The following is a 26,613-nucleotide window of genomic DNA, read 5'->3' on the forward strand; positions in this document are numbered from 1 at the left end:
TCATTGCATGTGATAAAGAGACATGTGATCTCCATGGACACAAATTCACAGTTTTGAGAACTATTAAAATAAACATCTATGAGAATATCTTCTACACAGAAAAATTGCTCAATAATCTTACAGAAACCTCTGGAAGAGCATGACATTGTGAATGAATTAATGGAATTCATTTACCACCAAATTTAAATATTGCATGAATATACAGTTTCATGCTACATAATGAAAAACTAATCCTTATTTCGTGATGAATAACTGTTAGACTATAATGTGTCTTAAATAGAAAACTATCTTTAGATAGATATTTCCTCAAAAAGCATTTTATTTCCCAAAAAATCTAATTTAAATAAAAATGCCATAATCTGATTTAATTTTTTAAAAATCTGACTTTTAAATTTTTTTTAAAGGAATCACTGATTTTTATCTACTCTGGTGCCCCGTGACATTCTGAACAGCAAACTTTCTAACTATTAGGTGGATTCACAGTTGGATACAACATCAAACCCAAAGAATACTTATCAATGGTACCTTCTCAAACCAGGGAGAGCTAACAAGTGGGCTACCTCAGAGCTCAATCCTGAGATCCATGCTCTTCAACATTTTTTTAATGGCTTGGACAGGGAAGTGCAGGGAACGCTGATCAAATTTGTAGGTGATATGAAATTGGGTGGGATAGCTAATACCATAGGAGTCAGAAACAACACTCCAAGTGATCTGGATAGATGGATTCTGGGCTGAAAGCAGTAGAATGAAATTTAACAGGGACGAATGCCAAGCTCTGCACCTAAGAAAAAGAAATCAAATGCATAAATATAAGTTGGGGGATACTTGGCTTAACAGTACTAAAAGTGAGAAGAATCTCGGAACTGTAGATTACAAGTGGAATATGAGCCAACAATGTGATGTGACTGCAACATGAAAAAGAAAAAAAAGACAGAAAAAGAAACACTGCTTTGGGCTGCACTAATGAAAGTATAGCTTTCAAGTCACATGAGGTGGCGGTTCCCCTTTCTTTAGCTGACACTAGTTAGGCCCCATCTGGAATACTGCATCCAGTTCTGGGCTCCACAGTGAGAGAAAGATTCCAACAAACTGGAAAAAGGTTCAGAGCAGGGCAGCACAGGTGATCACAGTATCATAGAGCAAAGCCCTGTGAAGAGCGATGGGAAGAACTGGACGTGCTTAGTTTGGAGAAGAGGAGACTGAGGGGAGATATGATAGCTCTTGCCCTGCACTCTTTCAGGTATTGGATAGGAAGCCAAATTCTAGCCGAACATCAGGGAAACTTCCTGGCTGTTGTATGGGGATGGAACCAGTCACCTAGGGAGGTGATGGGAGCCTGTGGAAGGGTGTTGAGAGGGGGATGCACAATGAGAATGGGATAGAAAGGAGAGGGAGGTGCTATGCCAGTATCTCCATCTAACCCCCACCAAGGATACATTCCCTGTTGTTGCTGCTGTTGTTAGGTGCCATCAAGTCGTCTCCATCTTATGGTAACCCTATGAATGAAAGACCTCCAAAATGCCGTTCTTGATAGCATTGCTTAGCCCTTGTAGTCTCTATGCTGTGGCTTCCTTTATGGAACTGATCCATCTTACAGTTGGTCGTCTTCTGCCTTCAGCTTTCCCTTGCATTACTGCAGAAGTTATATCCTTCATCTACCATGCGTGGAAAAAATACAGTGCTTTGACTTGAACCAGCAGGAGTTTATGACACAGAGGTTAGAACTGTGCTTAGAACTGATGTCAAGATAAGACTTAAGTGTATACATGTAACCTGAGAGCAGAACTCGGAAGCACGTAGCAGATTTTGGTGGAACCGGAAAAAGCAAATGGCTGGATCTGCAGTGACTTGTTGGGTGTGATGTCAGGATGGACAGCGGCAGGGGCTGGGATGCTTCGCTGTTTTGAAATGTCAGCCTCTAGTGCAAAAATTCTCAGTGGGTGTTTAAAAGTTTCCTGTTAGCAGGATCTGTAACAATGCTTTATTCAAACGCTGGCTCTCCGTGCATGCAAATGAGTGGCTGTTTGCTGGGAGGCAGTGCTGAAGCAGGCAAGTCATTCTGTGTGGGCCAGCCACACTTGTGCTCCTAGCCCCGTCAGTTTTGAAAGAGCAACCCCAGAAGATGGTGTGTGCATTGTAGTGGTGGAGGGGACAAGCTGATAGCCTTCGAAAACTATTTAGAAAAGGATAGCTTGGGGGATGTCTTGTTAAATAGTTCGAAAAGCATGCAGAGGAGGAGATGCAGGACGGATAGGGATAGGCACGGTAATTCAGCGTGAATGATGCCACAGTTGAGTAGCGGTATTCATTCCGCCCACGTTACACAAGGCACTTGCAGATCTGGTTCACATGTAACGCCAACTGGTGGATTATTTAGCCCATGAACGGCTGTTTGCCCTAACAACCCAGAATTCCAGGTTTTTAAATTGCTTTAGACAGTCCAAGAATGGTACAATGGGGCATTCCTGGATTGCTAATTAAAACTGATTGAAGGCAGATGTGGCAAGTCCGTGGAAGTCAGCATGCTTGTTCCTTCATTCACAGCCTGGACAACAAACCATAGATTGTGATTACAAGCCAACTGGGTCACATTGGGAATAGGCATGGTTAACTGGCAAAGGAATTGTATTGCCCACGGCCCAAACAAAATAATTGTAGCCCTACTGTTGGGAAAGTGAGATTTCCCGATAGCAGAAGTGCCTCCTTGAAGAAAGGCACTGGAATCTCCTACAGCAGAAATAAGCAACTTGTACCCCCAAAATGTTTTGCAGAAGTGGTCCCGTTAACCGTAGCCAGCATAGCCAATGGCAAAGGCAGATGGGAGTTGTAGGCCAAAACATCTTGTGGGCTAGAAGTTGCTTCCGAGTAATAATCACAATGAACACAAACACCCCAAAATCTGGAGTGGCCCATTTGTTTGTTTCATTTGTATACCACTGAGGCTGCCTGGGCAGTTAGCAGAAGTTAAGATTAAACAAAAGTTAAAAACATGCACGCACACACCAGTTCAATTAAAAGAACAAAAGCATAATTGCAACTGCTATTATTCAGCACAGAAGTACAGGAACAGTACAGAAATAAAATGGGATATATCAAAACAAAAAGTTAGTTGGTTAAAATGCTGGGAAGTAAAAAAAGTCTTCACCTGGTGCTGAAAAAAATACAAAGTGGGCACCAGACACACCTCTTTGAGACCATATGCCAAAACTGGGGTGCTCCAACCAAGAAAGGCCCTCCTCCTGGTATCTACCCACCTCACTACCCTTGGAAGGTCTCCTGGAGAAAGACGCGGCAGATGATCTCAGGTTCCAGGTAGGCATATATGGGAGGAGGTGATCCTGCAGATCTCCTTCAGATAGCATTTCTTATCATTAGTGTAGTACAGATATCATTGCTTTCAATAAAATGAAAAAGATGTTCACATGTGGAGAGCCTCTTTGGGTCTTTCTTCATCCCTGGAAAGCCATTCTGTGATGGCTGTTTTGATGGAATGCCCTTCAGTACTGCTTAGACCTACATGTGGCTCCAGTGGTGTGGCTGTGTGTTTGCCTGCCTGCTCCAAGAGTTCCAGTTGTGACAGCGCCCCAAGGCAGGCACTGATAGCTCTGCTCCATCTTTATTTCAGTGCCTGATCATTGGGGCAGGCCCCTGTGGACTCCGCACAGCCATTGAGCTGGCCTTCCTCGGAGCCCACGTGGTGGTGGTGGAGAAGAGAGACGTCTTTTCCCGAAACAATGTGCTGCACCTTTGGCCTTTCACTATCCAGGACCTGCGGGCACTGGGAGCCAAGAAATTTTATGGCCACTTTTGCACAGGCTCCTTGGATCACATCAGTAAGTATGAGCTTGATGAGGGTGGAGATGGTACCGGCATTATTGTGGGTATTATTGGCAGCGCAAGAGAGTTGGTGGTGGTGGTGTCGGCGAGGATACGTTTCGAGGTATAGAAAATCTTCATCTGGGGAACATTTGCCACAACACGTTACATGACTGCTCTCCAGAAGGGAGTTCGTGAGTCGATGCCATGTTGCGCAAGGAGGGATGGGCAGCATGAGAGGCGCCACACGGGTGCCAAAACCACAGGGAAACTGCCCATGATAGTGGGCATCAGTTCAGGAAGAATGGCACCTGGTGAATGTCACAAGAGAATAATTTTTAGAAGTACATCAACAGCATAACCAGCATACTGAGATAATGGGCCCAGAGGAATTACTTATCGCCGACTATTGTTCCAAACTTCCACTGCTGAGTGTGGCTTTGCTCTGACTTGAACCCTATTGGTTCAGCTGGGAGTAAGTCTGTTGTTAGTTGTAGTAGTCCTGTGCTTTCTTGCCAGACTATGCTCCATGATGTGGCATTCAGTGGCTTTTTGGGGCTCAGTATCTGCCTTGCTAAAGTGAAGGAAATCCATCAGTTTCCATCAACATGACTGTTACGAGGAGATCAAGAAACAGGCTTCCTGGCATAGGAAAGGAGGTGTGGCTGGAGTTCCATTTAAATGCAGATATTGCCTAAGAGAAGGTCCGAATGTGCACAGAAAGGTGTGTGTGTGTGTTTTAATGGACTGGCTTTGGTTCTCCCCTCTCTCCCTCTCTGCAGGTATTCGTCAGCTGCAGCTGATCCTGCTGAAAGTTGCCTTGCTCCTGGGTGTTCAGATTCATATCAATGTGCAGTTCAAGGGACTTGTTCCACCGGCAGCAAATTCCAAAGGAAAGGGTGAGAATGTCAAGAAACCAGCCCCTTGAGTTTCTAATGCTTCCTATCCAGGACCCTCACTCAACACCTGTATGTGCAGCAGCGAGATGTTGATGGGGCTTCCTTTAAAAGTATGTGGGGGGAACTCCTTGATGACTAGGGCATTGGAATTCCTGTTACTTGTGCTGAGAACTGGCTTTACTCCATTAATAACAGGGCTCCCTGCTAACTCGTTGGGAAGCGGTTTATTTGATTGCAGCTTGAATCTAAAATGTAGAACATTAACAGCCGAAATGCTTAGAGTGGAACAGGTGGTATTGCTTGAGCACCAAGGCAATCCACTTAAGGCAAAATATTTCAGATTTACAAATGTATGCTTGGAAAAAGTCTTCCAGACATCATGACGAGAAGAGCTTTCATGAAAAAATGGTTGCTCTTGCCTGTACTCCAGATGCTCAGTATTTTCCTGACAACATCATAGAAACTGAATGAGAGACCCGATCCCATCTCTTTTCCCCCTTCAAGTTCCTTGTCTCTCTTATGACTCACAAGCCATGGCTCTGAAGTGTGTGAGTGTGTCAGACCATTATGTTTCTGAGTCTCCTGCCTTGAGTAGTGGCATTGGGTCTCCCTGCAGGCAAAATCCCATCTCCAAAGTCCTTTAGGCAAGTGGAGACATTCTTCTCCTGGAACCCCAACCTTTGTCTTTAGCAGGTGCCAAGACAGGGTTGGGGTGCTACTTACCTTCCAGCCAATGAGCCACAACCGCCAAAAGAGTTCCCTGCTTTTTTTCACAAACATGCACACCAGACCGAGATGGGTACATTTAGCTCTCCTCACAGCAAGCATTCGGAGTCCTTCCTTTTATTACAGGTGGTGGCTGGAGAGCTGTGCTGCAACCCAGCTCCTCACCCTTGAGCCAATATCAGTTTGACATCCTCATCTCTGCAGGTGGTGGCAGGTTTGTGCCAGAAGGTAAGTAATCACTTAAAGTCTGCATTAAATTCCCCCTCCTTCTAAGATGCCTGAGGATCATGAGAGGCGGTTCTTAGCAGGAAGGTGCAGCAAGGTTTGCCTTCTCATTTCTTCTTTTTTGTTTTTTAAAACAATACAGTATAAGATAGTTCTAGGCTTCTTCTCAACAGCTTTGTAAGGCCATGATAACTTCTCTCTTCAATGCTGGCATTGGAGAAGCAAGTGCTGCAGCTGAAAGACAGAACCTGCATCTCTGGCTTGCAATGAACGAGTGTCCCCTCTTTCCTGTGCTTTGCTCTTTCAAAAACCAGAGGGTGGATCTACTCATGTACCAGGATTAGACATGACTACTCAGTGTAGATGCAGCCTGGTTTATGGTTTTTGGATTCCCCTTTCAAAGACTTGTTCACAAAGAGAAAATAGATTAGCAGTGTCACAGATTCTTGTGTCTGCAGACATCTCCTTCAAAAGCTGCTTTCTGCTGTTTCTGGTTTTGAGAAATATGCATTACTATTTACATTGAATTCTAAAAGCTGAATATGTGGGGAGAATTGGTTTAAATTGCCTCTGTGTCTAAATACTGGCTTTTTAAAAAATGTCAATGGCTTGCAGTGTTGCAGACCAAAAAGCAACTAAAAATGTAATGAATCATCACCACCACCCCTTTGGGAAGAAGGGCTAATTTTGACAGAGAAGATTTTCAGGTTGGCTTTTCAGTGTGTTTGCTGTGCTTCTCTTAATAATTCCCAATATCAAATTAAGGAGGCTGCATTAATTCTTAGAGGGCTCGAGGCATGCTGGCAAGAGCGCTTTGCCACACCCTTTTGCTTTAGAGCCAACTGCAGCAATGCCAGCCCTTGATCTCCATAGCCTGGGTCATAAAAAGCAAAACAGAACTGAAGGCATAGTGCCTTGGGGCAGGAGAGGCACCGAAAAGCAAGTGGGACAAGACAATTGCACCTGCAAAGCTGACTCTGCATCATTTACTGGTGTTTATCTGGGCCTTTTTCAGAACAGGTTAGTGACTGCAGCAGTCCTCTCTCTTCCCCTTTCGTTTCCCACATCGTGATGGGATTGTTGTAGTATTTTTCCCCAGGTCTTCCTTACCGTTCCTCAAATAGGGGGGCATTTTTGTGAAGCACAGAGCACCATTTTGTAAATGACAAACCATAAGGAGTAAGGTTAATTGCTTTCCTACCACTGTACCAAGCTTTCTCCCAAAGGTCCATCATAAGTAAAGAATTCTCCACACAGTGTCCTGCTAATAACTGCTAACTGCATCTTTTAAAAACAGATGTACCCTATATTTCAGGGCTTACATCCCTGCAAGACAGTATTAGCATTTTTTTAAAAGCAGCAGATACATACTTGCTAAAGCAGCTCCATCAGACTGGAATAAGCATACATTTAAGGATCTTTTAAGAATCAACTCAGCAAGGTAGGGGGATATTTCTCTCCCTAGGGGGGGTATTCCAGAGGTGCAGGGCCACTATAGAAAAAGTCCTTTTTGAGGAACATGGAAATGTGGAAGAGCTGCGGACTGAGGCTTGAGGTTGGTTCCTGCGCTGCTGAAGTTATATTGATACTTTTGGGATTAATTATATCGAAGATGATAGAACTTTTTTCCACATGGTACAAATTCTTCTCCTATCGTCACCCTGGCAGCCCTCCATTTTCTAGCAGAGCTATTGAGAATCATTCTTGTTTGTTTATCTCTAGGTTTTAAGAGGAAGGAGACCCGTGGAAAACTGGCCATTGGCATCACCACCAACTTTATAAATAACCACAGCAAAGCTGAGGTGGAGGTAGCTGAGATCAGTGGAGTGGCTCGCATCTACAACCAGAAATTCTTCCAAAACCTCTATAACAAAACAGGTCTGAGCTGCATACTTCCCTGCTACCATAATTCCGTGGTCTGAATGAAAGAGCGCAGGGAATGACAGTCAATAGAAAATAAATAAATCCACTGAAATAAATTTTGGGGTTTCTCCATATTATCTTGGATCCTTTTCATTTTTACTTCTTTATAGAAGCAGAATAAATTATGCAATTGTGCTTGCTTGGGGTATTTTAAACAAAGGTTTTCTGGACACTGAATTTGGATTGTTCAGTCAGATACATAAAGCCAATTGTATCAAAACTGGTAGGGGCCTATGTGGAGCCCTCCTGGATCAGACCAAATTCTATCTAATGGAACATCCTGTTTCCCATGGCGACCAACAAGGTGTCTCTGAGATGCCCACAATCAGGCACCTAGGCAATGACCCTTTCCTGCCTTTGTTTCCCAGGAACTGGTATTCAGAGGCATGCTGTCTCCAATTCAGGAAGCAGCATTCACCGATTGTGGCTTGTGGCCATTGCTATCCTAATCCTCCATGAATGTGTCTTGTTGTTGTTAGTCGCGAAGTCGTGTCCGACCCATTGCGACCCCATGGACAACATTCCTCCAGGCCTTCCTGTCCTCCACCATCCCCCAGAGTCCACTTAAGCTCACACCAACTGCTTCAGTGACTCCATCTAGCCACCTCATCCTCTGCCGTCCCCTTCTTCTTTTGCCATCTACTGTTCCCAGCATTAGGCTCTTCTCCAGGAAGTCCTGCCTTCTCATTAGGTGGCCAAAGTATTTGAGTTTCATCTTCAGTATCTGCCCTTCTAAAGAGCAGTCAGGGTTGATCTCCTCTAGGACTGACCGGTTTGATCGCCTTGTGGTCCAAGGGACTCGCAGGAGTCTCCTCCAGCACCACAATTCAAAGGCCTCAATCCTTTTGCGCTCAGCCTTCCTTATGGTCCAGCTTTCACAGCCATACATTGCAACTGGGAAAACCATAGCCTTGACTATACGTTCTTTTGTTGGCAGGGTGATGTCTCTGCTTTTTAGTATGCTGTCTAGATTTGCCATAGCTTTCCTCCCCAGGAGCAAGCGTCTTTTAATTTCTTGGCTGCAGTCCCCATCTGCGGTGATCTTGGAGCCCAGGAAAATAAAATCTGTCACTACCTCCATTTCTTCCCCATCTATTTGCCAGGAAGTGAGAGGACCAAATGCCATGATCTTAGTTTTCTTAATGTTGAGTTCAAGCCAACTTTTGCACTCTCCTCCTTTACCCACATCAAGAGGATCTTTAGTTCCTCTTCACTTTCTGCCATTAGGGTGGTATCATCTGCATATCTGAGATTGTTGATATTTCTCCCAGCAATCTTAATTCCAACTGGTGATTCATCTAGCCCCACCTTTCTCATGATGTGCTCTGCATATAAGTTAAATAGGCAGGGCGACAGTATACAGCCTTGCTGAACTCCTTTCTCAATTTTGAACCAATTGGTGGTTCCGTGTCCAGTTCTCACTGTTGCTTCTTGACCCACATATAGGTTTCTCAAGAGACAAATAAGATGGTCTGGTACTCCCATCTCATTAAGAACTTGCCACAATTTGTTGTGATCCGTGCAATCAAAGGCTTTAGCATAGTCAATGAAGCAGAAGTAGATGTTTTTCTGGAACTCCCTAGCTTTCTCCATGAATGAATGTGTCTAATCCCCTTTAAAGCCATCCTTGTTTTAACATTCTACTTCTGCTTCAACATGTTTCAACAATATTAGGTATCGACTTGGAAAACATTGTCTACTATAAAGATGACACTCACTACTTCGTCATGACAGCCAAGAAGCAGAGCCTGCTAAAGAAGGGAGTCATCTTAAATGTATGTAGCAAATATCACACAAAAGGGACTGAAACCCCAAACCATCTTTTGAATTCATGTGCCCGTGAGGTGAAAGGAATCCCACAATGCTTTGAGCTGGTTTATGCAAGTTCATTGGAAGTCAGATTTGTTTATTGCAATTTTCTGAGAACAGGCTGGTCATTAATATGTCCTTGAGCCCAACTGCTTGCCCTGCAACATGCATTTCATTTAATGCAGAAAATGTCTTAATGAGTTTTAAAGCAAAACGCACACACAGAATTGTGCAACTACTACTATTGTGCTTTAGCAAGGACACAGAATATCCCTTCCAACTGGAGGTGCTGTATATTGAATGTTCTTCTATGGAGGAGCAAGCCCTCTGGACTGAATAGTTTTCTCCACCCTTCCAGCTCATGATGTTCAGAAAATATTTAAACACGCACACTCCAGCTACAGTCCACAAGATATTATCACTTGATCCTTGGTTGTATAACTTGTCCCTAACAAATCCCTTCAGGTGGTCAATTGATACAGGAGCTAAAATTCCCCAAAGACCTAGCTTGGTCACTGGTGTGCAGTGTACTCCTGTGCTGTCTTCCTGCTGAAGTCTGGCTGCTAAATAGAATCAGACTGTGGACAATGCTGGGAATTAAAAACTGTTTGGAGAAAGCTTGGATTGACGGTGCAGCAGATCAGTACTCTATAAAGGCTTTGAAAGGGGGTCAGTATGCTTTACTGTGGCTGTCTGGGTAGTTGCAAACAAGAATTCTTCCTCTGACAAGGTTTCGGTGTCCTTTCAATAGCAAACATTTTTATGTCCTTTTTGTTATGACTTGGAGTTATCCACATCCCGAAAGACCCTAAGAAAGTTACAGTATCTGCTTTACTCATCTAATCCATGCCCTTGTAACATCCCAGCAAGATTAAAATATTGTATTAGGGAAGATATCTTGGTATCTGTTCATCTCTAGGACAAACCAGATATAGAAAGTCTTCTGTCTCCAGAGAATGTGAACCAGGAAGCTCTTCTTGCATATGCCAAGGAAGCTGCCAACTTCTCCACCAACTACCAGCTGCCCGAACTGGAGTTTGCATTGAACCACCGCAGCCTTCCCGACGTCGACATGTTTGACTTCACCTGCATGAACCGCTCAGACAATGCGGCTCTAGTGCGTGACTGCAGTGGCGCAAAGCTGCTCATCGGGTTGGTGGGTGACTGCCTGGTGGAGGTAAGTTCTTCCTTACTGGGACCGGAACCAGCCTAAAAGCAGAGACCTCTCACTGTGGAAGAGAAGTGCATCTCCAGCAACCTTTACTGAAAATTCTTACTAAGTTATTCCAGTAGAGCTGACTTGCATGTTCTTCTCAGTGTCATATGGTACACCGTCCTGAGACTGTACCACTTCAGCATACAGATGGGGAAAGGTTGCATTACTGAGCCCTCACCCATTAAAATTCCCTGCCAGCAATGTTTTGGCTAAAGCAGCTTTCCCTGTGTGAGGCTTGCTGTTATGGTGTGGTGTTTAAATAGAAGAACATTCAGATGTGTGATTTTTCTTTGCAGTGATACAGTCCTAGAAAAGTAGCACATAGGGGTTTTCTGAGTCTATGGCCCTGCTGTTAATCCCATTTATTTTGATGAGAATTACAAACAGGTAATTGCATGAAAACTTGCATCTCCTTAAATAAGGCTTTGTTGATGCAAAATGTCCCTTCCATGGGGTATCAATTATGTTGACTGGAAATTATGAAAGTCGCAATCTAACACATTTGAAGGGCCCCAAGTTGGGGAAGCAAACCTTTTGTTTGGAGATTGTGCACACAGTTTTTAAAAAATTGCACGCTTTTATTTGATTAGCCTGCAAGCTCATCTGGCAGCTGGAAATGACTAATTTTTCACTTGCACACTTGGCTATGTTGTCTTTTTATTTGGCAAAACTCAGTCTGCTGACAGCTGAAATGAGGTGGGGACCTGGGAGCACTTAAGGTGGGCATCAGTTTGAACAAGCACTTCCCCAAAACATGACAAGCACAGTGGGACTGCTGTGAAATAACCGCGACTGTCTGGTGCACTCCAGAATTGCAGTTTCTGCAACATTTATCCAGTAAAATGTCCACCAAGCTGCAGGCCAGTGTCTGTTCTATATCTTGCTCACCAGCTACAAAGCTTCACTCGTTCTTCCTCTCCTTTGTTCTCCAGCCATTCTGGCCTTTAGGCACCGGTGTGGGCAGAGGGTTCCTAGCAGCTTTTGATGCTGCCTGGATGGTGAAAAGGTGGGCTTCAGGGACACCCCCGCTGGATGTGCTGGCTGAAAGGTGAGAATTCTGAAAAGAGGTATTCTCTGTCTACACCGATGATGGGGTGGCTGGGGATACTTTTCTGTAGATGTTTTGTGTAATTTGTTCTGTACAGGGGTATAGATCTATGGAACATATACTGCCATCTCTGATAGTTTTTTTCTAAGTAGGAGTTATCACAGTGCTCTATGAGTAGACAGTGCAGGTTGAATGGTTCTGTTTCAAGCTCGTCTGTAGTTGGCTGCTAGAGATAATCTAGATAAACAATGGAGGGCCTGTAGCACTCTGGATGTTGTTGTGTTCCAACTCCCATCAGCACCAACCAGCATGGCTAATTATCCGGGTTGATGGGTGTTGTAATCTGGCAACATCTGGAGGAACATAGATCCTGCCCTTAACGCAGAGTTTCTCAGCTTTTGCTGCTGGTGGTGGTGATGGGGGTAGTAGCAATTTTTTAAAATCCTCTCAAAGCATCTGCAGCAGCTACAGAGCGTTGCAGTCACTGGAGAGCAACAAAGGGTCCAAATGCCCTTGCAAATGGGCTAATGATCATCCTTGCCCATTTGCAAGTGAACCAAGGGTGGTGTACATTTTCTCCTGGCCATCGCCCTGTGAAGTAGCTTATGCCTAGAGGCAGTGGTTTATTCAGGACTACAAAGTGAATTTGATAGCTGGCTGGAAAGCAGAATCCAGGTTTCCCTCACCTGCGTCCAGCACGCCACCCATGGTGCTACACCGCTTTTCAGAGGAAGCCAAAAGCTCGTAGGCGCTGGCTGGCCTGGTGCGACAGAGCAGCACATTTCTCCTCTGAGGCTCTGGGCGCTTCCAGGCTGATGGCTGTTAGCAGCACTGCTGGTCGCGAGACACTGTGCAGTCCATCCATCCTTCTCTCCATACTAGATTTTCTCTGGTAAGGGGGAAAATGGAATAACACTGGAAAACACGGTGGGGGTGGTTTGCAAGGGGAAGATGATGATGTCTGAGCTTATGAATGAGGCAGGGCGATTACATAATCAAAGCCTTATCTGAAAGTGCCCTTTGGCATTTAAATGCTCCACCAGGCTTATTGCTGTGTGAGGGACTGGAATGAATACATGATGAGGTTTTAACTAAACTAAAGAAGTCCCATAATTACAACTGTTGCGTGGCCCCAGACATACTGCAATTGAGCCTCAGGTCGTTTCTCATTGCTCGGTGTCTGAACCGTGGGCATTAACTGGTATTTTGAGAGGCAAAGTACATGTTACAGACACACATAAGTATCTTTTCTCTGGTGTGTTTTTTTAGCAGCTTCAGGAGGTTGTGGGTTTCAGCAGAGGGAAAGATGGGGCAAGGGAAAGGGGCTTCTTAATCCTTTCCAGCCATTTAAGTACTCCAAATTATCTCCCTGCTGGCTGCTTTTTCTTCTGGTTTGGTGGAAAGTCTCCTTCCTTGCACCCACCCAAAGTGAAATTGCTGCTGAGGGTGGATGGTTCTGAGTGAAGGAAATGGTTAAACAGCCCTGTTCCTGTACCTTTATCAAAGCTGACAGTTTCAAGGGAGTTCCCAGTACTCTCCAGGAGATCTCACAGGGCTGTTTGTGTACCGGTAGACCAGAAAGCTGGAGTACAAAATGGAGGATAAGCAGAATTGCCCAGTGAAGCTTTGGGAATTGTGGAGGAAACGTCTTGATGCTGCTCACACCACAGAGCCAGAAGAGGTGGGAGAGGGGGAAGTTTTGTGCAGGGAAGAAGGAAGAGGCAATGGTGATCTTACTGTTTTGCCTGGAGGCACTTAAATGCTGAAGGCCGACTGTGATTCTCATGCTGAGGGACTAAGAGAAGGAACATTCCTGCTTAATCTCCACTCAGAGAGAGCATATATCAGTGGCTGTCACAGACTTCGCCTGACAACACCAGCAAGAACATCAATCAGTACAGCATTGACCCCACCACACGATACTCAAACATCAACCTCCGAGCCATCAAACCCTCACAGGTACCTGGCCTGCTACTGGTGGGAGCTTGAGCATGGCAGGAGGATACTCAGCCTCCTGTCCCTTTTCTTCTCTTTGATGGTTTGCCTCCTTCTGATTTGCAAAGTCTAAAGTGGGCCCCATGCTGCTGCGACACCTCCCTGGACCGTGTTGCAACAGGCATGAGGATGCTGTGAGAGGGACTGTAGAGCAGCGAGATGCCCCTGTGTGCCATGTTGGCACTGATGTTGTTCTCAGCAGAGGAACAGGCTGTGGGGCATTGTCCAAGCTGAGAAGGTGGCAGCCACATAAATGGACCAGGGTGGCATTGTGGGTTGGGAGATCACCTGGTTTCTGCTCTGGATCCAAGCCCTGCTCGGTGATAACAGGTAACGTCTGTTTTCAGGTTCGCAACCTGTACGTAACGGGAGAAGTTGAAATGGACCAGAAGAACAGGAGAAGTGGCAGCCCAGAGATCATCTCTAAAGGCAAGTCTGGCTGGTTTCTTCCCTGGCTACTGACTACATGGACCCACTTGAGAACAAGCCTCCCCCTCGCTTGCATGGGCTGTTCTCTCCTTTAGCTGCAGTGGCTTCTTGGGGTGTGGCCCACACAGTCACTTTCAAGCATGCAGGTCATGGAATCATAGAGTTGGAAAGGACCTTGGAGGTCATCTAGCCCAGTTCCCCTCTGAATGGAAGATCCGCTGGGCGAGATACGACTATAACTTGTCTGATAGTTATCTGTTCAGCCTTTCCTTAAAAAGCTCTAGTGAAGCAGAGCCCACCACTTCCTGGGGCAGTCTGTTCCATGGTCAAACAACTGTTATTATTAAAATGCTTTTAATGAAACCTTTTACTGAAATCTTCTGCCCTGGTATTTCCACCCCCTGCTGCAATGATAGCTGTTGCCATTTCCCATGTATTCTTTCACTGGAGCCCTGCTTTATACCTGAACAGCACATATAGCCGCCCCGAGGCTTTGGCGAATGGGGTGGCATAGAAGCTTCCTAAATAAAATAAATAAATAAATAGGTAGATCTGGCTTCTCAGATTTGATCGTGGGAAACCACCCCAAGGAGTCACTCTTATGTACTAAGCCTGCTTCTCTATTTATGAATTTGTATTCTGTGCTGAGAAGAAAAGGGGAATTCTTTCAGGGGAGCCAATTCTGTGATCTCTTTCCTTTAAGAAAATGAAGCCCTTGGTGTTCATTTAGCCAATTTTACTTTTGCTAGAATAATGAGCAAGGACAAGGGGCACCTTGCTGGGTTTGGACATTTTTCCAGACACTGCTGACATGCTTTTCAAGCCTTTCTTTGCCTTTATAAAGACTAGAAGCACTTTTTTAAATGGTGAAGTTTGGGGTTCTTAAATGCTGAATTCTGCAAGTGCAGAATACACAGCTCTGCACAGACAAAGTGTAAAGTCAAAAGGGATTCAGTGGGTCTTCAGCAGAACAACTGTGGCCTGCAGCATTTTGGACAGATGGTTGTCCAGACTTGCTCTTGCTCAGGCAGCCAGTTATTCTTTAAAAAGGTAAAAAAGGGGGAAGGGAAGGAGAAAAGAATCGGTGTTAACATTAGCTACTCTTAACTTCTTTGAATTACTGCTGAGAGGGTGAGCATACCTAGCAATTTAAGCAGATTGTAATTTTTATGCAAGAGACTTTTTTCTATAATTCTAGTACAAAACTGGATTTTAAATAGTCAAGCTTACAGTGGAGAAATATATTGGCCTCCTAAACAGGTAGTCCTTTTCCATCCCCCAAGAAATAAACACACATGTCACAGTATTTTGCCTCCAAATTATCACCTCTGTGGAAAGGCTATGTGGCACATCTATCAATTCCATGCATCCATCCACTGTGACAGTGACATTTTGCATCACTTCTTTTGTTATCCCACATGCTACAGAAGAACCCCCAATGCTACCATGCTTGCTGTATTTTAAGTGTTTTTCTGCTTTCTGTATCTGAGTGTCTGTGCATGTATGTTTTTGTCCCTTTAGTTCTTCCCTGCCTCTTTAAATTGCAGCTCTTTCTTCTCTGTGTCGTCTCAAATTTTCTCCGATGCTGTTACTGTTCTCTGCTTCTCAGTAGCTGTCTCCAGACAGGCCCTGTCTTGCTGATGAAACAGTTTTTGGGTTTATTGTGGTTGGGAAAGAAGCATGTTTAACACATGAGAGAGAGAAAGAGATAGTATGGTTCCTCTTTGCTGTAGTCCTACTTAGAATCTAAATCTTTGGATCTTTCCCCCTTGTGAAGCACAGCTAGCTGAATTCTCTAAGCTTTTAGGATGCACAGTTGTGGGTGCAGATCTGAGGATCAGTTCTAAGTGTATTGTATGCTGATACACAACTAAGCCATGGGATTTACACTGCAGTTTCCTGTGTTAGTTTGTTATGCTGGCTCCTGTGTGGCCCTGGGTTGGGCGAGTGATGCCGAAGTAGTCTTTAATTTCACAATTCCTGATTTAAGTATCACAAGGTATATCTCAGTTCCTCCCACTGTATCACAGCAATGGGTCTTGGCAATGGGGTCCTGAAAGGTTGCTCCAGCCAAGCAAGCCAGCTGAAATTCCTAACTTAGTTGACTTGCAGGGCCCAAAGGTTATTAGTAAAGTGGTGCTGATGCTGTTTGGACACCTGGTAGCTGTTTGATTTTTGTTCCTGCTTCCTGAGATCCACTGGATGAAAACCAAAGCAGCCCATAGGACAAGAGCCTGGTATGCTAAGAATCTGCCTGCTCTGGAATGTAGACGTCCTGTAACTGGAGGCAACTTGGGAAGTGGCTGCCTTGCACAGCTCTGCTTCCCACCCTGCTCTTAGCTCTTTGTGTGTTTCCTTCTCCTCCTTGTCCCTTCACCCACCTCCAGATGCCAGCCGAGCCTATGAGGAGCTCCTTAGCTGGTGTCAAGCCAACACAGCAAACTATGACGGCATTAAGGTGGAAGACTTCACATACTCCTGGAAAAGCGGCCTGGCCCTGTGTGCCCTAATACATCACTTCCGACCAGAACTGCTGTGAGTGTCCCCTGGGGGAAGCCGCAGAGGGGGAAGACAACTGAAAATCGAGTCAGGGTGTTATGCTTAGATCACCATAGCTAATAGCTGCCTCCCTCGTTCTGCATGTAGTGGTCCAGTCTTTTATAACTGCTGGCCATGACTGCACTTCATGTCAGGCTTCTTCACAGTTAAAATTACACTGTGCATTTGTAGAGAATCTGTTTTAAATTTGTTGAGCAGATTTCCTGTTTTCCTCTTAAGTGGCTTTATAAATGGCGACTAGTTTATAGGAATCTGTCTTGGCTAACGTGTAAGACTGATTTTTCTCCCAGCCAATTGTGTACATTCCAAGGGCTAAAATAAGAATTTGCTTGTCCATGTCTTTATATTACTTGATTTCCCAGCACTTGATAACTCACAGCTAAAGACGTGAATGGATTTCACTGAACAACAGTTATGTTTGAGGTGATGTGCAGTGATCAGTGGAATTCGGTCTGTGGCTGCCCATTCACAAATGCAAAGCGCCATTTGATGCTCTAGTCACCAAGTGATGAACATGTGTGATGAATCAGTCCTAAGCAGCTCTGTGCACGTGCCACAAGCCTAGTGGGCAGAGATCTTTGGGAATGACTTGTTGGTTTGTTCCAGCTCTAAGAAGCTTAGTAGTTGGGAGCATCTGTTATTTTTAGGAAAGGAATCACAACATGCAGTCAAGAGGGAACATTTTTCATTGCATTTCATTCCATTTTGGAAAAGCTCCTGTGAGGCTGAATGCCTACCCAGGTCTTTCTCGCTTTGGGTGGAGAGTCAGCACCCAGGAGAGATGTTGGCTTGTTGTTAGCCTCTGCCCTGTTAATATGGGGGTGCATTAAGTTACCCCATCTCAAGCCTCTGCTCCAGGGTGTGTGGCATATAATTCTTGCCCTGTCCCTCCATATCAGAGAATGAGAAGCTGGTCTTAAAAGCAGAGTATGGTGCAAGCTTTGAAACACAAAACCACTTGTGTTGGTGTTGTCTCTGTGCTGCCTTCCCTGAATGTGTCTGAGTTTCCGAGCGGGGCTTAGGTATGTAGGGGTGAATGACCCCATAGACAGAAACTTGCTAAATGTGAGAGTTCCTTCACAGTCTTGTCTGCTAGATCTTGATAGAACTGCTGCAGCACTTCATTTGCCCATATTTGGTGACCAAAGGAGGCAGTGCAAATAAACCCCCTTTCCTTCTCTAGTAAAATGGAACAGGAGCCTGGTTTTATTAGGGGAAGGAGGACTGTCTGGTGCCCTGTTATGGGAAGCAAAGCTGTTCTCCCTAACCTGCTGGTGCCTGAATGCAATTAGCAGTCAGTTCACACAAACATGAGCCGAGAACTGCTGTACAATAATTTTCAAAGCTCCCCATCTTTTGTTTCAGTACCCTGGACAAATTATTCCTTTATTTAAAGCATTTTTATCCTATGACCACCTCCATAATGGCTTATAGATTAGTTAAAATAACAACAATACAGGCCTTATCTGCAGCCTTAAATATAAAAGTCATAACACAAGAGGAAAGGGATTGCTTGGGGACGACAAGGAAATCCAAGCACCCGTCCTTAATGTTGCAGAGTTCTTAGCATGGAGTAGGGAAGAATATGAGCAGCAGAGCCAAAAGTTGCAGTTTCCCTCAGCAAAGCTGGTGTGGGCCCTGCCTCCTTCTCTTCCCCTCTCACTGCATCCTGGTGACATGGCTGCTGTCAGGTGACAATTGACAGGGAGGAACCTGATGTTTTTTACAGGTTTCTTTATGCTTGAGATAAATCCTGTCTGTCACTTCTGGTAACTTTCCCCTCCAGAGACTTTAATTCATTGGACCAAAATGACCCTGTTGGGAACAACCAGCTGGCCTTGGATTTGGCTGAGCAGGAACTAGGGATCCCTCCCATCCTCTCCAGCACAGAAATAGCATCTGTGTCTGAGCTTGAACAGCTTGGCTTGATCACCTACTTGAGCCAGTTTTATGATGCCTTCAAGACCTCTCCAGGTAGGTAAAGACTCCCAAGATACCCAGTTCTGAAAGCAGCCAGTTCACTCCTAAATTCTGGACACAGGTGACAGCCCCCTGCTGCCCAGAGGGCTCACTGTGCACCCACAGTGGGGTGGGGAACTTGATCTGGCCAAAAGGCTGCACTAGGGGACTGCATTGCAGCGGGTGGACCAAGGGAAAGGCAAACAGGGTATGGCAAAAATACAAACCTATTTTTTAGATTAACCTCTTGCAGCTGAGAACTAAGCCATGCTGGAGGTAGCATGCAGTCATCAGGATTAGTAGCCATTGACGGCTGTATCTTCATACATCTGTCAATTTGCAAAGCTTTTCAAGTTGATGACCAACTTTCATAGAGGTCAGCTTGGGACAAGGGAGAAGTGGAGTTCCCAGGAAAAAGTAGCTTGTCCCCTGAATCTTCCCTTCTTTCAGTTATTGCCCTGTTACAGCCACTGCAGTAGAAATGGAGAGATTACTATTAAGAGCTGCCATAGCCCATTTCTGCACCCAGGGCAGTGATGCAGAGTGTCTGGTACAAGGGCAGGGAGCTTGCTGCCTGCAGACACCAGTATGCCCCCAGTCAACTTTCTTGGTGCCAGCAAGTGTCCTACTCCTCCGCCATTTTAAAGATTAATGCATTTTCTTGTTGGCAGCTCATATTTCTGTGAAAAGGGTTTTTGTTGGGGCTGAAAACTCGGAGCCGAAAGGAGTTGTTCAGTGTGAAGGGGCTCAGGCCCCACTTCTGCCTTGAATTCAGAGCTTTGGGCAGATTACTTGTCCTTGGTCAGTCATTTTCACGGTGGCCACCATTTCCAGATGTGTCCATGGCCCCAACAGTTAGCCTTCCTCTGGCCTATTATATCGCTCAGGCTAGGTTCAGACCCAGGAATGCTGTATTCTCTCTTTCAGAAGCAGAGGAGAAAGAATTAAAATCTCTGACACCACGTGGCACGAAAGGAGCAATCCTCTTCCTCAGCAAGCTTCAGAAAACTCTCTCTCTCACACGTAAACGGAACCTGGTGAGTTCATCTGCCCAGCAGCTACTGCTCGTCCATGACCAAGCATGCCTTCCTTTCTATCTTATATATGAGCTGTTTGTCCTTTGCCCCTTGGGTCTGTTCCTTCCCAGATTATTCCAGCAATTTCCCCCCACTAGACATCCCCAGGGAGGTTGAGTTTATTCTGGGAACTAAGGGCTCTTGGCCTTCTGTGGTTACTGCTGTTTCAAATGAATACTATTTGACTATAGGAGAGCTCCACTGCGGATGCAGAAGCCAAGAAGATGAAGCAAGAGGCTGGGGTAAGTTTGCCAGTCATCTTGCATCAGACACATTTTGAACAGGCTTGGTTCTCTCTTTCTGCTGGGCATTGAGCTTCTACAGCAGGACTGGGCAACCTGTGGTCCCACAGGTGGTGCTGCACTCTACCACCCTTCACTCCTGCCCATTGGCCTTGCTAGTTAGGCGAGGTGGGCGCTGGAGTGCAGCACCATCTGGAGAACCACTGGTTCACCACCCTGTTGTAGGCTGACTCAGCATCCCCTTTTATCTGACTTAAGGCTGCTTCATATGTGGTGATTCCCATAGGAAAGGCACTGCCTTGCAGAAATTAACATGAAGCCTACATAAAGATTATGGCATAGTAAGCACCTACACGCAGTTTCTCACTGCCCACTGGGACACAGTGGCCAACTGCATTTTCCCAGTGTATATATGCAACAGTGTGTCCCATCACCATCAACAGTGACCCAGCTTTCACAATATGGCTGGCTTAATCTGAGTTAAGCAATCCTTGCTTAACCCATAATTTGCAGTAGCATGTAAGCATGGATTGCTTAACCCTCAATCCATGACGACCAAGTTTAGACAATACAGTGCGCTTGAGGATTGTGCAGTCAACATGGCAGCCAATCACATGGGCTACAGTTCATCACTGGTTACATAACTCGTGATGAACTGGCTGTGTTAGGCAAACCACCCTTATGATTAAATGTGAGTTTCCTGTCAGTTCTGGCATGGAAATATGTTTGAACTAGCAATCTTGTTTATGTATGGTGGCCCTTAGACTAAACAAACTGGGAATGGCTCTTTATGACTATTAAAATCAGAAATCACTAAAAGTGAAATCTGCCATTTGTGACTTGGTACTAGAACAAATATTTCTAGCAGTTACATTTATGGGAAATTCATTATTTGAGACATCACTGATAACTGTCAGGCATTCTGATCCTTTAATGCAAGACCAGAAAAACACTGTGCACAGTTTTTTGCGGCTACCATATGACTAATAACTTTACTCTTGCAGTTCTAATACTAATCCTGAGGGTCAAATCCCAACTGTGATTGGAATTAAAATTTATTTGGGAAATCTCCTGTCCTCCTGCCCACTCAGTTCCAAGCCAAACTTTTCCTGGGCTGATAAGAAGCTTGATCTCAAGTACTCAAATCAACAGAGATTGACTTTCGCTTTGCAAAGCTGCTGTACCAGAGTTCTGGATGCAGGGAAACACTGGTGGCTGAAACAGGCGGATGTGCAGATGTACAGCACATGTACAGCTAGTAAATGTTTGGGTGCTGCTAATGAAATCTGACCACTTGCACATTCTTAGGCTGATTGCTCAAGATCCGAGGTTGCTAGTTCTCTTCCTTACTGTGAACCTGGCTGACTTAGGTACAGTGGTAGCTCGGTTCTTGAATGCCTTGGTTCACAACCAAATTGGGTCGTGAACAGAACTTTCATGAAAATGTTGACTTGGGTCATGAACTCCGCTTTGGGTGGTGACCAAGATCGCAGCCATCTCCCCACCCTGCGAGTGGGGAGATGGCCACGATCGCAGTTGCGTTTGTGCAGGGAAGATGTGTGTGATCGGGGCTGTGCTGTGCTGTGCCCGTCTTTCCTGCAGGAGCGCGCCCGTACCAGGATTTCTTTGAGAAGCACCACCCCAACATAACTTTAATTAACAGAGTGTTGAATCTGATGACCGATGATGTGGTCTCTCATTTCCGGAGGATTATGCAGCACAGGAAAAAACAAGTGACTATAGACAGATCTTTCACCAAAAGTGACCCTGCAGCTAAGAGACAAAGAAGAGAGGAAACCCCTGAAAGAGATCTCCCCAGTGTCCTTATGGAGGGGGACTCTCCCTCAAAACAGTAACCTCCCCCACCCCACCTGGGTTAGTGTTCTCCACTGTACTGTACAGTACTTTGTTGTTTTGTCACTTTGTTTCAAATTTTTCTGATTAAAAAAATAGTTGCAGAACAGATTAACCTTATTTACATTGAACCTTAAGGGGAAATTTGACTTGGGTCACAACCAATTTGGGTCACAACCAGAGTCATGGAACAGATTAAGTTCATGAGCCGAGGTACCACTGTATTAGACCAGGCCTGTGAGGGGGAAGAGGCCTCTACTATTTATTGAAGCGAAAACAGGAGCCTGGCATGGGCAGACATTCTGTAGCTCTCGCACCACCTGCAAGGACATGTCTCTCAGAGTCTAGTCTCACCCCTAATTTTTGGCTATCTGTTTTATGCTGATGGCAAATTAATCTTTGCAACTCAGAACTCTTTTTAAGGGCAAACCCCTAGAAGCTTTAGTAGTAGGGATGCATCAACGTGTCAGAGGGAGCAGTTTTCTAAAGCAGCCAAACAGAAAAAAATGGCTTTGGACTTCACAGTACCTGAGGCACTTTAAGGTTCAAACAATCCAACTATTAAATCCTTTTATGAAGCCACATCATTCCTATAATGAATTTGCCCACTTGTGCCTGCTGTGGAATTTTTGGACTGTCAGTGGAGAACGGCCATTCTCTGTGGACGACAAAACAGAGATGTGTAAATGTGGGGGTAAGAGAGCAATGTTTGGTATTGCTAGCAGTCCAGCAGGTCATTTTACTATCTTTTGCAGCCTGCCTAACCTGATGCCTTCCAGATGTGTTGGACTACATTTCCCAGCATGCCTCAGCTTCTATGGCTAGTTGGGAAATGCTGGGAGTTGAGGTCCAGCACATCCAGAGGTTGGGAAAAGTTGACCTACATTATAAGGACACCTCCTGGTTTTCCTTTGTACATATTGCAATGGATTCTGCTGACCACCGTACCCAGCAGACCCGAGTCTCTGATGGCTAGCACAGGATAGCACAGATCTACAGATGAGATTTGATCAGGGAAGGGTGCCTGCTGGAAGTGTAAGGCTGCTTGGGCATGCAGCTTCAAGAAAAGCATTTGTCTTCTGGCAGAGCCCTCCTGTCTCCACTGCACAAAGCAGTGATGCCTGCTATTTCTGTGGAGAGCACGTGTATATCCTGGAGCGAGGCAGTGCCGAGGGGCACTTCTTCCATCGAGGCTGTTTCAAGTGTCATCAGTGTAAGACCACGCTGCGGCTAGGGGACTTTGCCTTCAATGAAGATGATGGTGAGTGGGCAGAGATGGCTGTAGCTGAGAATATGTGGTAGCTGGGTCAGAATGACATCGCCACTGGCACCAGCGGGGCAGTATTTAAGTTCTCTGCAACCCGATCGGAGACCTTTCTTTGTGCTGTGTTTCCATTTCTGTAAGAACAGTTCCAGATCCCCCATCCCCCACCTTATCCTCCTTTATGCCCCTTGAGTAGATGTTGGCATGGCATTTTTTGGTGGACAAATGAATGCGAGCAAGATCTTGAACTGATTACAGCCCTCCGGTTTTATGCTCAGGCCATTTCTACTGCATGCTGCACTGTTCAGCCTCCACAGATCCAACTGCACCCAACAACAGAACTTCTGCTGAAGCAACGCGTAAGGTAAGTTGGATGGTCAGATATCTTTAGTGCTGATCGGCAAGGCTGCTCCTTAGCTGATAGTTACAACTGGTAGTCATTCCGTCCTGTCATATTTATGTTTAGAGGTTATGTCATAGACTAGCCTTCTCCAGCCTGAGGCCCTCCAGATATTTTGGACTATAACTCCCAGCCTGCCTGATCATTGGTCCCCCTGGCTGGGGCTGCTGAGTGCTGAAGTCACTTTCTACCACCACAGCTTTTTCAAGCCACCAAGGGTTGCCAGGCAACTTTTAAATATTCAAGCCAATATATGCCATAGAAACCCTGTGGTGGTGGTTTGTGTAAGGTTTAAATAATCCTTGCATAGCCTTAAAATGAGCCGTGGGTTACATGAGGCTTGTTTAACCCTTGTACAACCCAACCCTGCTAGATGACACAACAAATTATAGTTGCAGCTTGGAAACAGCCACCAGTATATACTACAACCTACCTGCTAGATTGTGAGGAGCAGCCCTTGCCTGAACTTCAAAAAACCTTTAGCTAGACATCTGAACAAACCTAGCAGTCATAGAACAAGAAGATAAGTCCTCTTAAGGGTCAGTAACTGGTTAAAGAGCAGAGTAGTAGTAAATGTATGTTTTGCACAGTGAGAGGAGAACATGTGAATCGGGGAATTCTCCCAGGATCTCTGGTGGGAACAATGCTTTTCAACTTGTTGTTAAGTATTGTTGGTTTAGAAATAAGCAGTGAGGTGGCCAGATTTGCAGATGACACCAAATTATTTAGACTGGTTTAAATAAAACAGGATTGTGAAGAGTTGCAGAATGGGCATTAAAATGGCCAATCCAGTTCAGTGTAAACAAGTGTAAAATGATGCACATTGGTGTGGAATGAAACCCCTTACCTCACATATATGTTGATGTGTCTGAACTGGTAGTGATTGACCAGGAAAGGGATCTTAAGATCCTGACAGGTAGCTTAATGAAAATGTTGATCCAGTGCACAGCTGTGGTGAGAAAGACAAATTCTATGGGAAAGAAATTCAAAGTTAAATCACCAATATAGTAATGCCTGTTGTTGTTGTTGTTGTTGTTATTATTTTCATTTCCATACCACCCTGCATCTGAGGCTCTCTAGGTGATACATGTATACAAATGCACGGTGCATTTGGGATATGCAGGACAATTTTGGTCACTGCACCTCAGAAGGATATTGTAGACTGGAAAACTGTAGAAAAGGGCAGAGAGGCTGAAGCAGCTTCTTTATGAGGGAAAGTTACAATGTTTGTAGCTTTAATCTTAGAAAATTGTAAGGAAACGTGGGGGTGCATGTGTCTGACATTTTCGTGCTTGGAAAAACTGAAGGTTTTGTGTTTCTTTTCCCCAGGATTCCTTCCTCTACAAGCCTTCCCAAAAAGGCATTCTAGACATGGCTACAGAAGAGAGTAGAATGGAAACTGATTCAGATCAGCAAGGACCAGATGAGAATCTGTCTTCCATTATGGATCAGCTGCCAGCAGGCAAACCTGAAGAACTTCAGAGATCAGATTCTGAAGAACCCAGTTTATTCCCATCTGGAGTGAATGGAAGTGCAGTGACGATAAACTCAGCTCCACAGCCACATCAGGAGGCTTCTGTTGTGGGTGATGAGGAGTTGGGCAACTCTGTCCCTGAGGCTGACTTGGCTTCACAGGCCATGGGTAAGACTGTAGATGGGGACAGGACTCATCCTAAAAACACTACACCTCGCTTTGAAAATTCAGTGGACAGTGGGCCTCAGGAAGAGTTAAACAAGAAGCAGCTTACAGAAGTGCATGGAGTTGATTTAAATCCTGCAGTTTCTGGAAAAGTGCCAACTGATCCAAGCTCCAAACTAGAACAGGAAACATGTGAAAATATCCAGAGGAGAAGGCTTTACCTGTCAACCCTGGAGAAGCGTGAATTATCTACACTGAGTCCAATTTCAGCCTCATTTCATTTCACGGATATGTGCCTAGAAGAATCCAGCTTCAACAAAGAATCAGAAGGTGACTTTATTCATTTATTGTTTGCCCCATCCAAAGGTTCAGGGCAGATAATGAACGTGCCTGCACAGGGTGGGGCGAGCATTTCAGCAATAAATAATACAGTGATAGCAGATCTGTTAAAAAGGGTTTCCTCTTTTTTCTGAGTGGACTCTGCATGCCAACAGTCAAGACCAATTGTTACCATGTGCGTTTTATTCATAGTTCTATATTTAGATCCTGCCTTCAGATCATATGCAGGTGAGAGGTAATTATTGTAAAGCCAGGAAGTTTCAACTTTGTAGGTGGAGCTTGGGAATGCAAGTTGTTATACGCTGCTTCCTTGTCTACTTTCACCAGCTAATTTCAGCTTTCTCTATTATGCAGTCCCAGATTCTGGTACATTTTTCTTTGTGAAACTGAACACTGAAATGTGTGGCTCTTCCGATGTTGGGAGATGTGCAGCTTCCGTTCACCTTAGCCAGCATAGTTAGTGGTGAAGAATAATGGCAGTTGCCATCTGACAACATCAGGGGGCATACATTTCGTAACACCTGCTTTATCCTTTGTCTGTTGCTGCATAGATGTAAACCGTTAAAACGTTGAACTCTTCCTTCAAAATAACTATGTCCTCATCATGGTCCAGAGACCTCTTCCATCATCCTCTTCCATCATAATGTTCTCTAATGAACTCCTAGCCTTTAAAGCATGGGTGGGCCATTTTTGGTGTTCCAGATATGGTGGTCTATAACTCCCATCATCCCTATCCAGCATTGCCAAAGGGTAAAGGATGACGAGAGTTGTGGCCCTCCAGATGGTTTGGCTTGCCAGTTGCCCAGCCTTGCTTAAAGTAACACCAGGTGGTGCTGGATCAGTCTTCAGTTAACCAGACTCTTTTCTGCTTTCGGCCACTAGTTAACCCTCTCATCCCATTTTGCGCTGTCTCCTCCCTTAACCATCATCTTGTTTTAGAGCCTAAATGCACATTACTCCTACTGTATTTTTTTAAATTAATCACAAGCATGAAGGTGAGGATACAATTCTTTGGATGCAGTGCATAATGAGAAGTGTATCTCTTAATGCTCTTGTCATGTTCCAGCTGGAAATCATTCCCCTCCTGTGGACTGGCGCTTTAGGGGAAAATTTCCAGTGCAAATGTAAGCTGAAATCCTTTCATTTAGTCACAACAGAGAAGTTAAAATCTTCTCTTGCAGCACACTACATTCAA

The 26,613-nt window shown here is 45.0% G+C and overlaps 1 protein-coding gene across 1 annotated transcript in view; it reads left to right on the forward strand.

The window, feature by feature from the left end:
* LOC123030031 (F-actin-monooxygenase MICAL1-like) overlaps positions 1 to 26,613 on the forward strand; it is a 58,319-nt gene that overhangs the window by 21,496 nt on the left and 10,210 nt on the right. Inside the window, exons 3-18 of the mRNA XM_044443584.1 lie at positions 3,626 to 3,833; positions 4,599 to 4,715; positions 5,568 to 5,669; positions 7,389 to 7,544; positions 9,264 to 9,364; positions 10,318 to 10,575; positions 11,547 to 11,662; positions 13,495 to 13,621; positions 14,005 to 14,086; positions 16,474 to 16,621; positions 18,432 to 18,619; positions 19,532 to 19,641; positions 19,872 to 19,922; positions 22,863 to 23,037; positions 23,319 to 23,404; positions 24,770 to 25,409. Of these exons, the coding sequence (XP_044299519.1) occupies positions 3,626 to 3,833; positions 4,599 to 4,715; positions 5,568 to 5,669; positions 7,389 to 7,544; positions 9,264 to 9,364; positions 10,318 to 10,575; positions 11,547 to 11,662; positions 13,495 to 13,621; positions 14,005 to 14,086; positions 16,474 to 16,621; positions 18,432 to 18,619; positions 19,532 to 19,641; positions 19,872 to 19,922; positions 22,863 to 23,037; positions 23,319 to 23,404; positions 24,770 to 25,409 (2,665 nt within the window). The remainder of the gene's footprint in view (positions 1 to 3,625; positions 3,834 to 4,598; positions 4,716 to 5,567; positions 5,670 to 7,388; positions 7,545 to 9,263; positions 9,365 to 10,317; positions 10,576 to 11,546; positions 11,663 to 13,494; positions 13,622 to 14,004; positions 14,087 to 16,473; positions 16,622 to 18,431; positions 18,620 to 19,531; positions 19,642 to 19,871; positions 19,923 to 22,862; positions 23,038 to 23,318; positions 23,405 to 24,769; positions 25,410 to 26,613) is intronic.

This window comes from Varanus komodoensis, unplaced genomic scaffold, assembly GCF_004798865.1.
Source record: "Varanus komodoensis strain SLA01 unplaced genomic scaffold, ASM479886v1 scaffold1, whole genome shotgun sequence".
NCBI lineage: Eukaryota > Metazoa > Chordata > Lepidosauria > Squamata > Varanidae > Varanus > Varanus komodoensis.